The sequence below is a fragment of the Periplaneta americana genome, chromosome 1 (genome assembly GCF_040183065.1).
Source record: "Periplaneta americana isolate PAMFEO1 chromosome 1, P.americana_PAMFEO1_priV1, whole genome shotgun sequence".
Taxonomy (NCBI): Eukaryota; Metazoa; Arthropoda; class Insecta; order Blattodea; family Blattidae; genus Periplaneta; species Periplaneta americana.
In genome coordinates this window covers 211,862,664-211,878,381 of record NC_091117.1, presented here as the reverse complement: position 1 = coordinate 211,878,381, position 15,718 = coordinate 211,862,664, and the positions used below count along the sequence as shown (strand labels likewise).

Genomic DNA, 15,718 nt, shown 5'->3' with positions numbered 1-15,718 from the left:
GACACTCATTTGGTGCAATGACAATTCCTTTAACATGTTTCTTAATTTTTATTACATGCAACCATAGTTTAATGAAGATTGACATCATTTAGATTTAATGTGTATATTTTATTTTACTTGTTTTAGGTTTCCATTGAATTATGGTAATAACTTAATTTTAACCCTTGTTTTCTACGTATTCAGTAAATGGCGCTTGGCCCACTATGGTACTGAACCCTTCAAATAACTTAAATTATATAATATAATATAATATAATATAATATAATATAATATAATATAATATAATATAATATAATATAATATAATATAATATAATATAATATAATATAATATCAGAAGTTACTGTAATAACATTATAGCATTATGTCCATCTAGAGAAACTACGCTTTCCAGTGGTGAAATAATAATTAATTATACAAATCGGTTAATTTAGCTTCCGATATTACTTCATACAAACACAGAAACATTCTCTGTAGGCTATCTTTCATACTCTTGGTTTCACAAGTAAAGAACCTTCGTTGCAGGTTTGGGTTCAGGAAGCCATAAATCTGACTGACACGCTCCCCCAATTAGTGAAACTGTGGACAAAGATACCGCCAGGAGACCGCCGAGAATGCTGTGTTGTGAATTTTCCATTTTTGAAAGAATCCCAACCAGTTGCAAAAGAAAATACATTTAAAGAATCAAGCCAAGCGCAAACGTGGCAACAGCTGAAAGTTTTAGCAAGTCTACTTCCCTAACTGGCCTGTCCATCTCTGTCATCTGTGTAGAAGTGGTGTGAGGCCAGGGTTCTTTACTTGTGGAGCCGAGAGTAGCTTCCGATTGTTGCTGTCCAAGGCCCCTTATAGACGAAGTCATTTGTTTTTTAATTCATTACACGGCCTTACATGGCAGTTATTTTAATTTTAAAACTCATTTATCTCATTAAATATCAGTCGTATGAAAATTTTTCAGGGAATAAAACTTATCGCAAATTAGTTTTAAAGAAACTTTTGTCATGTAACATTTTTCACAAAAATCAATAATAAGCGAGATATTTCGATTTATTTAATTCAGGCCCCCTTATAACACCCCTTTTAAGTAATGTATTTTGAATGCCATATAGCCTAAAATCTAAGTTACAACGAACTTAATTTATATTCCAATTTTTATCGAAATCCGTTCAGCCATTATCGCGTGAAAAAGTAACAAACATACAGACAGACAGACAGACAGACAGACATACAAACAAAAATGTCAAAAAAGCGATTTTCGGTTTGAGGGTGGTTAATTATATACATAGGACCAATTATTTTTGGAAAATCGAAAATTACCAGAAAAATTTCGGCTACAGATTTATTATTAGTATAGATAATAATGTGTCTTTATTCTCTTCAAAACGAATTTGACATTACAATTAGCCAATATGAACATAGCTGCCCATAATTCATGCTATGTTCACTGAAACTGTATTGTTGGCTAAATTCGATTATGTATTGTTCATTTATTCAAAAGCAGAGCGATAGTTGATGCAGGGATATAGAAGGCGCTTTTCATTAATCTAACATTATTTGTTTAATTTACGGTAGCTTCCTCCATCAAAGAGAACGATTCTTCGTGACGGCCGAAATTTGCAATATTTGAGTTTCAAAAGCGCTGGATTTGGATAATGTAGTAATTATCCATATTGGCATAATCTAAAACTTGCGTTTCTCTAATTTTTTAAACAGTGCTGTTAGAGGAAATTAATTTCTGTATGATAGATGAAAAGATGGCTGAGAAGAAACTGCCTACTGAAGGATGAACTAGAAGGAATGATGAACGGGAGAAGAGTTCGGGGCAGAAAAATTATCAGATGATAGACGACATTAAAATATATGATTCATATGAGCAGACAAAGAGGAAGGCAGAAAATAGGAAAGACTGGAGAACGCTGGGTTTGCAGTGGAAAATCTACCCTTAAGCAGAACACTATTAATGAATGAATTAATTAATTAATGAATGAATCTATACTAATAATAAATCTGTAGCAGAAATTTTTCTGGTAATTTTCGATTTTCCAAAAATAATTGGTCCTAACATATATAATTAATCGCCCTGAAATCGAAAATCGCTTTTTTGACATTTTTGTTTGTCTTTCTGTCTGTCTGTCTGTCTGGGTGTTTGTTACCTTTTCACGCGATAATGGCTGAACCGATTTATATGAAAATTGGAATATAAATTAAGTTCGTTGTAACTTAGAATTTAGGCTATATGGCATTCAAAATATTTTATTTAAAAGGGTGGTTATAAGGGGGCTAGAATTAAATAAATCAAAATATCTCCCTTATTATTAATTTTCACGAAAAATATTACATAACAAAAGTTTCTTTAAAAATAATGTCCGATAAGTTTTGTTCCATGCAAAATTTTGATAGGACTGATATTTAATGAGATAAATGAGTTTCAAAATTACAATAACAACGCCATCTAAGGCGGTGTAATGAAATAAAAAACAAATGACTTCATCTATAAGGGGCCTTGGTGAACAACAATCGAAAGCTATGAAACATAGCCTACAGAGAATGTTTCTGTGTTTGTATGAAGTAATATAGGAAGCTAAATTAACCATTTGTATAATTAATTATTAATTCATCATTGGAAAGTGTAGTTTCTCTAGATGGACATAATGCTATAATGTTATTACAGTAACTTCTGAGTGAATCGAGGACAGGTAAGATTAAAATAGCTTCTTATGCACAGAAAACTTGATAGGCTATTCTGTACATTCGTTTCCTGTATTTTCTAAAATAATTTTTATGACCAAATGAGTAGTCTCTGGATTAAAATGATCGCATTTTAATTCTTTTAACACAATTTAAATTAAGTAACATAATAAACGATTTATTCTTCTATCAAACACGAATGTTCCCTGGATCAAATGTCCTATTTTAATTATGTAATTACTTTATATTTATTTCTAACGGGTGCAGCGGAGCGCACGGGTACGGCTAGTGATACATAAAAACACAGGTTTAATAGGAATATACTAAAATTATATCATGAAAACCAAAACCGTTTCATTTAGTACATAAAATATGTATGATAGGAAAGATTGGAGAATACTGGGTTTGCAGTAAAGGACTTGCCCTTGAGCAGAATACTATGAATGAATGAATGACTATGTATGATATTCAGCCAAAATCTGAACAATGGCAGTATAGAATGAGTACTGATTCAAATTACTATAAAAAGTAGGTAATTCTATTTCCAGTCTATCGGAAAATAAGCTAATGGAAAAGTTATATTTAAAAGCTCGCGAAATAATTAATATTAGCCACCGGCGTGGCTCAGTTGGTTAAGGCGCTTACCTGCCGGTCTGAAGTTGCGTTCGGGCGCGGGTTCGATCCCCGCTTGGGCTGATTACCTGGTTGGGTTTTTTCCGAGATTTTCCCCAACCGTAATGTGAATGCAAGGTAATCTATGGCGAATCCTCGGCCTCATCTCGCCAAATATCATCTTCTATCACCAATCTCGACGCTAAATAACCTAGTAGTTGATACAGCGTCGTTAAATAACCAACTAAAATAATAGTACATTATGCAACGAGCTTATAATGATAGTAATTAAGAAAGCGAGTATGGATGTTTATGAAACGAGCGCAAGCGAGTTTCATAATTTTCATACGAGCTTCTTAATTACCATTATAGGCGAGTTTCATACGACTTTTTATGCTCGAACATATTTCTAACTTGAAATTACCGGTATTCAGATGTATACATTTAATTTGTATCTGACAAGATCGGAAGTGACCTTGTTCTAGGTCGTGAATTGTGAGATGTGCGCAGACGCGAAAGTATTGATTTTTTCCGAGGAACAATAATGTCATTGACCTTGATGTATAATCCCGTTAAACTTGATAATATTATAACATTATAACCTTGATTATTGAATTCGACACTGAAAAACAAGATGACAAATTGAATTTATTTGAATATTATTTACAATTAACGCTAATTATTATAGTAACAGAACATAACCTTCTGCGACAGTATTGGATTTCCAGCCTCCGTGACTTTTCGCATATTCTCTTTCGATTGCATATCCGAGAATAATCGATACTTGCGGTTTTATAACGGTACAAAGCTGACTTGTCATTGGCTGAACACATGTAAGCTGAGTTATCATTGGCTGAAGACCTGTACTTTAATGAGTAGGTGTACTTTAATGACATGCATTAAAGGACTGCTACCAGGTGTATAATTAGTACATTTCGGCATGGTCGAGCATAAAAATAAATAATTAATATTCCTTTGTTAAAATGTTAATAAAAATAAATACGGTAACTTGCCAATTGTTGTCAGTTTTCTGGAGAATGGTTCGTCGTGGCCAGAGTGTTCCGGCCGAACAAGATGCCCGGCAAGGTGACGTGCGACAAGCTGCACTACACAGCAGAGATGGACGGCAACCTGACGCGCACCCACATCGACGTGCACCTCAACCTGGACGACGGCTCCAATTCGGTGTGGGAGGGCAAGGGTCAGGCCATCAAGCCGGGGTTCGCGTCTGTCACTGCCATGGCCTGGAAGAACACGAAGGATGACAAATGGCACAGTAAGTCTTCCATTACAATTTTCAATACTCGACGCAATTTGAATAACACAACAACAGCAGAATACTCCAGGACAGAAAATAAGACAACAATAAACAGTGCCACGAAGGTGCTATATAATTGTTTATCCATGACCATAACGAAAAACATGCCTTTACTAAATACTTTTGCGTTTGCAAAGTAGGCTTTTATTCAACACTAGCCGTACCCGTGCGCTCCGCTGCACCTGTTAGAAATAAATATAAAGTAATTACATAATTAAAATAGGACGTTTGATCCAGGGAACAACATTTACAACAGCGCAAGATAATCTGCTTTGCTCATTACCAAATTTTTTTTGCATTGCATTTATTGCATAAGTATTTTATGTATTTTAACACGATTCAATTGTGCATAGTTAAAATTTGAATTATAAAATAATGGATTGCTAAGTTAACGTACTATTACTGCATACTAAATCAATACACTCTCGTTGTTCGTTAATTCTCCGAGATAAAAATGAATATGTTCATAAACATTATTTTAAGAAATACAGGAAATGAATATACAGAATAACCTATCAAGTTTTCTGTTCATAAGAAGCTATTTTAATCTTACCTGCCCTCAATTCACTCACAAGTTACTGTAATAACATTATAGCATTATGTCCATCCAGAGAAACTACACTTTCCAATGATGAAATAACAATTAATTATACAAATCGGTTAATTTAGCTTCCGATATTAGGTTCATACAAACACAGAAACATTGTCTGTAGGCTATGTTTCATAGCTTTCGTTTGTTTGTCCAAGGCCCCTTATAGACGAAGTAATTTGTTTTTTATTTCAATACACCGCCTTAGATGGCAGTTATTTTAATTTTAAAACTCATTTATCTCATTAAATATCAGTCCTATCACAATTTTTAAAAGAATATAACTTATCAAAAATCATTTTTAAAGAAACTTTTGTTATGTAACATTTTTCACAAAAATCAATGATAAGCGAGATATTTCGATTTATTTAATTCAGGCCCCCTTATAACCCCCCTTTTAAATAACGTATTTTGAATGCCATATAGCCTATAATCTAAGTTATAACGAACTTAATTTATATTCCAATTTTCATCAAAATCCGTTCAGCCGTTTTTGCGGGAAAAGGTAACAAACATACAGACAGACAGACAAACAAAAATTAAAAAAAAAACCGATTTTCGGTTTCAGGGTGGTTAATTATATACCAATTATTAGGACCAATTATTTTTGGAAAATCGAAAATTACCAGAAAAATTTCGGCTACCGATTTATTATTAGTATAGATTACTTTATTCCACTAGTGAGATAAAGACTTTACCTCACAGTTCATTAGTATTTTCCTAGTACGTGGGCACACACGTATACTTTTCCATTCAACTATTACTAAAGAAGTTAATATATTAGTTACTAGAGGTCACTACCTCTACTTCATTATTACCATTTCTTAAATATACATACACTCAATCTCCTTCTCTTTTCTCTATCTACTACGTCGTAATTTGTGCACTGCATTCATATCTAATACGTATTTTTTTTTTTAAATTCGTAATAATTTACCTTTTGGGAGGCGAGGAGACTTGAACCTTGACTTGAAATCCTTTATAGGATTTAGGGGATTCAGGATTTTATAACAACACGCGTTAGTCAACTGAACTAAACAGATACGATGCTTAATTACGTTTTAATATTCCTCTTAAGTTTACAGAAGTAAAATGTGAAATTACTTTAATCACATTAGTCCCGTGAACACTTCTAAATAATCCCTGAAACTTCAAAAAGACGAAAATACACGTTTAAAATGAAAAAAAATATACATTAAAATTATATAATTAATTATAATTTGTTATTTATCCAACGCCTTAGATACCATTCTTCACTAATCATGGCCTCGTACATCATAACCTACCTAGTACACATATCGATTCTAAAATCCATGCCATGATATGTGAGTATATGAGGACTTATTTTCAACATATTTTCTTTTATAAAATAATTTTTCGTTATGGTCATGGATAAAATTACGTATGGTACTTTTGGGCGTGATCTTTATTGCGCTCGTGTAATTTAAGCATTCGGCTAACGCCTCGTGCTTAAATCTTTCCACTCGCGCAATAAAGATGCACTTACCTCACAAGTACCATAAATAACTATTAGACGATCGTACTTTTGTCCTACTTACCGTTGTTGTTTACATGTATTGTAAGTTGACAATACCAAACGTTGCCTGGTTGCTATGCAAACAAAAACAATCACAGTGCTGTTATAACCTAAATGCTGCCCTAGATCACAGTAATGTGATCAGGAATACTGCCTTGGCAACGACGTTCAAACTTTCTTATAGCAGAAATTTTTACAAATTCATGCAATATTCAAAATTAAAAATAAATTTATTTAAATGATGGTTCTCCAAGAAATAGTGTGCCATACACATGCGTTAAGTGTGTAACAGAATCTCGGAAACTGAAGAAACTCCGCTTTCCCTCGTTTTTTCAAACCGTTTCCTAGATTCTGTTACAATGCACTTACCACACTCGCAATACTTACTTACTGGCTTTTAAGGAACTCGGACGTTCATTGTCGCCCTCACATAAGCCCGCCATTGGTCCCTATCCTGAGCAAGATTAATCCAGTCTCTATCATCATATCTCACCTCCCTCAAATCCATTTTAATATTATCTTCCCATCTACGTCTCGGCCTCCCTAAAGGTCTTTTTCCCTCCGGCCTCCCAACTAACACTCTATATGCATTTCTGGATTCGCCCATACGTGCTACATGCCCTGCCCATCTCAAACGTCTGGATTTAATGTTCCTAATTATGTCAGGTGAAGAATACAATGCGTGCAGTTCTGTGTTGTGTAACTTTCTCCATTCTCCTGTAACTTCATCCCTCTTAGCCCCAAATATTTTCCTAAGCACCTTATTCTCAAACACCCTTAACCTATGTTCCTCTGTCAAAGTGAGAGTCCAAGTTTCACAACCATGTAGAACAACCGGTAATATAACTGTTTTATAAATTCTAACTTTCAGATTTTTTGACTGCAGACTGGATGATAAAACCTTCTCAATCGAATAATAACCAGCATTTCCCATATTTATTCTGTGTTTAATTTCCTCCCGAGTATCATTTATATTTGTTACTGTTGCTCCCAGATATTTGAACTTCTCCACCTCTTCAAAAGATATACTGTTTAATTGTACATTTTGTTTACTCTACTGTTTTTCATGATTTATAACTTAAATTGCTTCATAGAAATACATGTGTAAATCTAGGTAACTATGGACAATAGAATAGATTGTTTTATTTTCGCTGGCAGATTTAAGGTCATAAGGCCTTCTCCTCCACTGAACCAGCCTTAATCAATACAATAGTTACATACATATTTAAATTATGAATATTTACAATACACTAAAGATTCTCCAGCAATATTCTTCAGTTAAGTTTTAACGACTAGTACGTGTTTATTTAATTAGAGATGAAGTCTGTACGAATTTATGAGCTAATGTAATCAAATTCAGTCTATATGCAATATGTAAAGAATTATAATTAAGTTGAGATAGCTATGGTGGTTTTAAGAAAAAAATACTGAGGTGTGGCTGAAATGTGCGTCTCCTCTAAGCTTCTTTTTCTTTATTACATCTTATTCCTTCTCCTCCCGTTGCTTACGTTTCTTCCATGGGGTTACTTCTGCACCTAAAGATGACTCCATAACTGATACAACAATTGATGTGCTCAAGTATTTTTCTCCGAGTTGGTTTTTGCCGCGTACGTAAGAAGCAGTACTGTCAATCTACTACAGTTCAAAATTGTATGGACTATTTCGTTTATATGACGTCATTCCATTTTCGAGCAATGAAGTGTACTGAAATTTTGAATTCCAACCAATCACAGTCACACTTTGCGATAATTTTTGCAGCTACATTTATCGCTATCAATTTATCGCATGGTCGTTCTATTGTTTAGTCGTTGTCGCCAACTCTTTCCCCGTGAATTGATGATAATGAATACATTAAGATGCAACTACACGGTTAAACTTTTCTTTCAACTTTAAAGCAATGAATGCAAGATTGACATTTAATATTAATTAATATATTTACGCAGTGAAGACGACGTTCAAAACGGCGCACCATATAGACACAAAATCTTCATGCATCTTAATTGAACGTACCTTTTAAACTTGATTCTTTCAATATTCTTCCCAGATTGCACGCATACGCGATTGGAATATTGAACTGTGTAGATGCAGCTTTAGTTCCGTTACACACTACAGCGAGAATGCGTTTGTCGAGCTATAAAAAATGCTTTCGTGTAGCACTGATTGTAACGGTCGAAATAAGACACAGCTGACATTGGTCCTGCTCCGACAGGTAACATAACCTATAAGTAGCCTATAAAATTTGTATTTTGTGAATGAAATGAAAAATTAATAGAAAGTCAGACGTTCAAATTTATGTAACATATCAAACCCAATGACCTTACATAGTAATAATAAGGTCTTTTAATCAAACCGCCTTCCGTATAGCGTAATAAAATTCGTGTTTTAATTAGGCCTATCTATACAGAGATGGCTTCACTGTGTAGCAACATGTCTCACTGTGAATAGGCCTACATAAGCATTGGTATATAGCTGTCCCCAATATTACTGTTAAATTAAATTATAATTTCAGCAGATAATGAAAATGTATTTGTGTTATAATAATAAGAGAGAAGTGCAGTACATGCAATTAACATTGTTAAACCTGTATTTCGCTTTTCGCAATTGGTATTACTGGATAATAATATCGAATTTCTTTATTACAGTAATCGATATTCATCTACGAGTATTTCAACTTCAAAATGTCTGAATAGGTTAAGTATTCGTTAATAAACAATTATTAACATTTTGTGATCGAATTTTAGGGATACATTATTTACATTTTTATTTTATTCACGAAATAGTCCTAACAAATTATTATTTATTAATTATTTATTATTTTGCTAATAATTGTAACATAAAATATAATATATACAGAAAAACTTTAGCTCGCCCCTGAAAAAGTAGAACTCGTGCTCAGGGGCGGATTCCTGAATTGAAATTAATAAGTATACAGTACAATTTGTCTTATGTCTACTATGCAATTATAGTACATAAATTTAAATTTACAATTTTTCAATTTTTATAAAATCCATACATAACTTTTTTTAATTTATTACTAGAACTATTAGAATTGACAAGATTAGGATATTTAAATATAAATTTGTTATATATTCTTGGGCCTAAATTACTACTATGATTAAATACTGTAACAGTGTTGCATTTTGGTTCAAACAATCTTAAAGAATTCATACCTTTTGTTTCATAACTATGAGAATACAATTCAAAATTATTTCGATTTTTATCTATGAATTTTATTAATACAATATAATAAATTTGTCTTACGTTAAGTACATTAAAGTCTAAAAACAAATTTTGAGATGGAAAATCAATAGGTTTATGGAGACATGTTTTAATTATTTTCTTCTGTAATAAATAAAGTGGATTAAAATTGGATTTAAATGAGCTACACCATCCTACAATTCCATACATAATTACCGATTGAAATGAAGTTAAATATATTGTGCGTAATAAACTTATTGACAAGTAATTCCTCAATAAAACAAAATAATATACTATTTTACGTAATTTATTACAAAGGTAATTAATGTGTTGGTTCCATTTTAAATGATTATCGAAAATTATGCTTAAATACTTAACTTCAGAGTACTCTTTAATAATCGGACATTTACACTGTATAAGACAACAATCAGAATTATGTAATTTAATACTTAATATAGATGTAGGAGGTTTGTTACATTTTTCAGATAATGAGAATGGAATAATTATGGTTTTATTTTCGTTGATAGAAAGATAATTTATGCCAATCATTTTTTATTAATTTAAGTCCATTATTTGAATTATTATATGCATCTTACCAGGTTTTTCTACCAAAAAGTAAAACTGTGTCATCTGCATAAGAATAGTGAACACCATTGTATTGTTGTAAGTCAATTTTTAATAAGTCATTAATATATATTAAAAATAGAATAGGGCCTAGAACTGTGCCTTGGGGAACACCTATATTAATAAATTGAAGGTTCACTTGAATAATTGTCAATTTTCGAGGTCTGAGATTTCCCAGATAAATCTCAGACCTCTCGTGACATTACTACAGATAAATGTTTCAAGATGATATGAACGGGATATTTGTAAATGCTGGCTGGACAATGACTGTTTTCACAAAAAAAAGTCTTTGTACTACGGTTGTTTTATGAAAACCACTGAAAATTTCCACTCCTATAACATTGGACATGTGTTTTTCCCCTAACAACTAATTCAGTAGATGGCCGCTACAACACGCTCACCATATGCTTAATATCTCAAATTTGCATTTTTTGGACTATGGTTCTTTAAAAAAACCCCTTCAATTAATGTTTACAGTATGTCATAACAATCATTGTTTAAACGCTTTGAGGCATCCGTCTGTTCTATTTCTCATCCCTGGAACGTTTAGGCATTTACAAGACTGTTACAATGATTTTAAATAGCTATAAAAGTTATACGCAATCCAGTGAATATAGGTCGGCTCTTCCAGACGTTGACGAAGTACTCGGCTGACACTTAGTTCATGAATTATAATGCCTATTTCCCCATTATCATAGCTGGCCTTTAACACAGAGATAGTAAAATCAAGGCGATGAAAAACCAGACTGACCGCATTGTTTAAGGCACAAATGGGACACAAAGCATGGACCGACATCAGTGCTAGATTAGTGACACCATCATACTTAGGCAGGGCTGATCATGTTAGAAAGTTTAAATGCAGAAAACAAAGAATGGACGTGGCAAAATTTTCCTTTGTTAACCGCACAATAGTAGATTGGAACAGCTTAAGGCTGATTCACAATAAACCGGGAACAGAAACGACAACGAGAACGAGAACAGAAATATTGTTAAAATAAATTAAATATTGTGAATGCTCACATTTAAATACATTTTAACATTATTTCCGTTCTCGTTGTTTCCGTTCACGGTTTATTGTGAACCAACCTTTACCTGCGGCAATATTTCAGGGTGGTCCTCTCAAAATCAAAACATTTAAGGAAAAGTTGAGAAGATTAGACTGAAAATGTAATTGTAGGTGCAGTGTAATTATCTAAGTTACCATGTAATTAATTAAGTTGGTATGTAATTAATTAAGTTGATATGTAATTAATTAAGTTGATATATAATTAAGTTGATATGTAATTACTTAAGTTGGTAATAGTTGGGTGTAATAGAAATACTTATAAGTTAGGTTTACTTTTGGTTATTGTAGGCATTATCATAGAATAGTTTTTATTTATAGTTCTAAGTTTCTTGCATCAATTATGTCTTTCCTGTAGTGAGTGGAGGGAAGCAATCAAGATGAATGCGAACGTATCAGCTGTGCGTAGTGTACCTGGCAGGTCTTCGGGCAATAACCTCTGTCGACGTTGCGACAGGGAGGTTGAAACCCTTGCCCATGTCCTGGGGGCCTGTCCACACGGTGAACTTCTACGAAATACGCGGCATCATACAGTAAGATCTATAATAGCAACTGCCTTAAGGAACAAAGGTTATTCAGAATAAGAAGAAGTACACGGCATATCCAGTGAGGGCAGTAATCGAAGAATCGACATAATTGCATTTGCACCTCCCTCTCTTGAAGGTTACATCATAGACCCTACTGTGAGATTCGAATCGCACGAACACTAGCCAGAAGAAGTACACGAGGAAAAAAGGAATATATGTATATGAACCTTCCATCAGTTTTTATAAGGACAAATACCATCTGGAATCCATCGTCATTACGGGACTAATGATAGGAGCCCGTGGGACCATACCCCGGTTCCTAGTCGACTTCTGTAAATCTTTTGGCCTGCATAAAAATATTTTAAAAGATCTAACAATTGCAGCACTCAAAGGCTCAATAGCTATTTTCAGGCATCATACATATGGACCATGACTAATTCGCATCTCCTTGACGTTACTTCGTTTAATATCATGTGTTTCAATATAATTCAAATTGTTATTTTTCACTCTTACAACAATGCATCACTAAGCCTCAAGGCATTTACTCTATTGTATCATGGTACTCTTTGTCGATGGCAACCTGTAGTGGTTACAGGAAGAAATTAAATCTAATCTGAAAGTAAATTTATGTTTATTTTATTTTTTATTGCTGTAATTATTGTATAAGCCTCGGAATAGGACTGATTCTCTGGCACGACCACAGCAAAGGAATAAGGTTTAGAGATTTGGCACTTGGAACGTAACTAGTCTTTATAGAACAGGAGGGGTAACATTAGTAGCAAAAGAACTAGCTAGATATGGAATAGACTTTGTGGGAGTACAAGAGGTTAGCTTAGATGGGAATGGCATATCACAAATAGGAGGTTACTTGTTGTATTATGGGGAAGGAAACAATAATCACCAATTAGGAACAGGATTCTTTGTTCATAAAAGAATATGCAGGGCATGTAGCACATATGGGCGAATCCAGAAATGCATATAGAGTGTTAGTTGGGAGACCGGAGGGAAAAAGATCTTTAGGGAGGCCGAGACGTAGATGCGAGGATAATATTAAAATGGATTTGAGGGAGGTGGGGTATGATGATAGAGACTGGATTAATCTTGCACAGGATAGGGACCGATGGCGGGTTTATGTGAGGGCGGCAATGAACCTTCGGGTTCCTTAAAAGCCATTTGTAGGTAAGTAAGTAATTATTGTATAGTTTATGAATATAATTATTGTAATATTATTGTATATCACTGCCACCGGGTGTATACCCAATTGTAGTGTTAATAAATACATACATACACATACACACACTACAAATAAATAAAAACGTTAGAGAATTTACACCTGCAAAACTAAGAAACAGAGAGATGCTACCACCATATTCATTATTCGGACAATTGTGTTACTCAGCTCACTGTATTTTTTACTGTTTTCAGGTGTGTTAAAACATACCATCCTGTCTACCGACTATGACTCTTACGCCCTGGTACACGCATGTAAAGAAAACTACGACGACAAGGATGATTCGTTCACTAAGTTCGTGTTCGATCAAATCTGGAGCCGTACGAAAGCAATGGATGCAGGACTCCTCAAAACTCTCAAGTCTGTGATGAGTAGCCTGGACATAGAAGAAGACGAGTGGGATGACGTTGGCAACGAAACTTGCTGAAACAGTTTTGCCGCGGTGACTAGCACACTCCACTTTTTGCACTTGTAGATATGCTGGATTGTTTTCAAGTTATATATAATGTGTACTGGATCTAATAAAGTTGCTACTGTATATTGAAGTTCGGTCCAATTTATGTACGATCTGTGGCGCTGCAGGTAGGCTATATCAAATATGTACACGGACAAAATAATGAACCTGCTGTCTGAGACAAGGGGAGGCCTTATGCCATTCGTGTTCTCTATACAGGGTGTTTAAAAATACGGGGCATAATTTCAGGTATGTATTTCCCACATGCAGACAATCAAAATAGTTCATTACAACATGTGTCCGGAAATGCTTCATTTCCGACTTATGGCCTTCACAACATTGAAATTCACCGGAACGTTTTTCTTTCCGCAGGTCGTTGTCATTACAGGAGATGTTCAAAATGTCCACCTCCTGCTTGAATACAGACCTCACATCGATGTCTCATTGACCTGCGAACACGATCCCAAACTCCAGGAGTATTGCCTATGTCCTCAGAACATGCCACAATTCGTTTCCGATTGATACTCTTTCAACAGTCTCCAGACAGTCGTATGAGGAACATTGACTTGCAACGCTACCCTTCGTGTGCTGATAGAAGGAGTCATGTTCACAGCCTCCAGAATCTCTTCCTGTACTTCTGGAGTTGTAGATCTTGGTCGTCCCCTTCCCAAACCAGGAGAGTTAAATTTTCCATACTCGCACAGACGGTAATGGAGACGTACAAATGTCTTCCGATCTGGACATTGTCGCTGTGGGTACCTCTCCTGGTACAAACGACGAGCCAGCGCAGCATTGCCGTCCGCCTTACCGTACATGAAGTGTATATCTGCCAGCTCTTGATTTGAATACATGTCGCACAGTCTAACGCCTACACAACACTGAATGTAACCTTCGCCTTGGAATGAACTGTCAGAGTGCTCTCTTAATGTCTCCTTTGACGGCAACGACCTGCGGAAAGAAAAACGTTCCGGTGGATTTCAACGCTGTGAAGGCCATAACTCGGAAATATAGCATTTTCGGACACATGTTGTAATGAACTATTTTGATTGTCTACATGTGGGAAATACATACCTGAAATTATGCCCCGTATTTTTGAAACACCCTGTATAACACAATGATATCAGTGGGTTAGAATATTTAGAGGCATATTTGATAGGAAGGTGCTAAAGTGAGACAAAAAGTAGACACTTAACAATTTCGGCAAAAGCTCTTTCTCCTATTTGATCTAGTTGAAATTAACTTATCGAAACTACGTCCATCTCTATAATAGTCTATAGGCTCTATCCAATATTCAGTAGCTTATATACCGTATCAGTATCGTTCATCAGAGGAAACAGTGCATCGTATAACAGTTCCATCAATTTCGATGATATCGTACTTAAATTCCTGCATCAGGACGAATAATCGGGATTTGGACACCTTGAAGTTATTTATTGGCTAGTATTCGTTGCTCACTTATTTCATTTCTTTTTTCTTCTTTTCCCGTTCGTCATTAATTATTCCTTCCTTCTTTCCTACCTCTTGCCTTCTTTCCTTCTATCGAGTTTATTCTTTTTCTTTCCCTTTTCATAGTTCATTTATTGATTTATTAATTCGATAATTTCATAAACATGTTCTATTGACTGATTTTATTTCCTTTATATCTTTTTCTTTACTGTTCCTCCAGGTAATTTCTATGACAAATGACGATCGTGCAGAAGTAGACCTAGCGTAGAATATTGATTGTAATCTGAAACATAACCTTGTGCGACTGATCAAAGGAATATTGACGTAAACAACAAAAATGACAATAGTCGTAAGTCATTATTGACGTGGAAATATCTTATGCCACAAGCACAGGGTGAATATTGAAGATATGCAACTGAAATCCGTTACGGAAGA

At 34.4% G+C, this 15,718-nt stretch overlaps 1 protein-coding gene across 1 annotated transcript in view; it reads left to right on the top strand.

Moving 5' to 3' along the window:
• Positions 1–13,928, top strand: part of LOC138696116 (apolipoprotein D-like) — a 33,092-nt gene extending 19,164 nt beyond the window's left edge. The window contains exons 3-4 of the mRNA XM_069820702.1: positions 4,323–4,572; positions 13,578–13,928. Of these exons, the coding sequence (XP_069676803.1) occupies positions 4,323–4,572; positions 13,578–13,810 (483 nt within the window). The 3' untranslated portion in view covers positions 13,811–13,928. The remainder of the gene's footprint in view (positions 1–4,322; positions 4,573–13,577) is intronic.
• Positions 13,929–15,718: the final 1,790 nt, after the last annotated feature.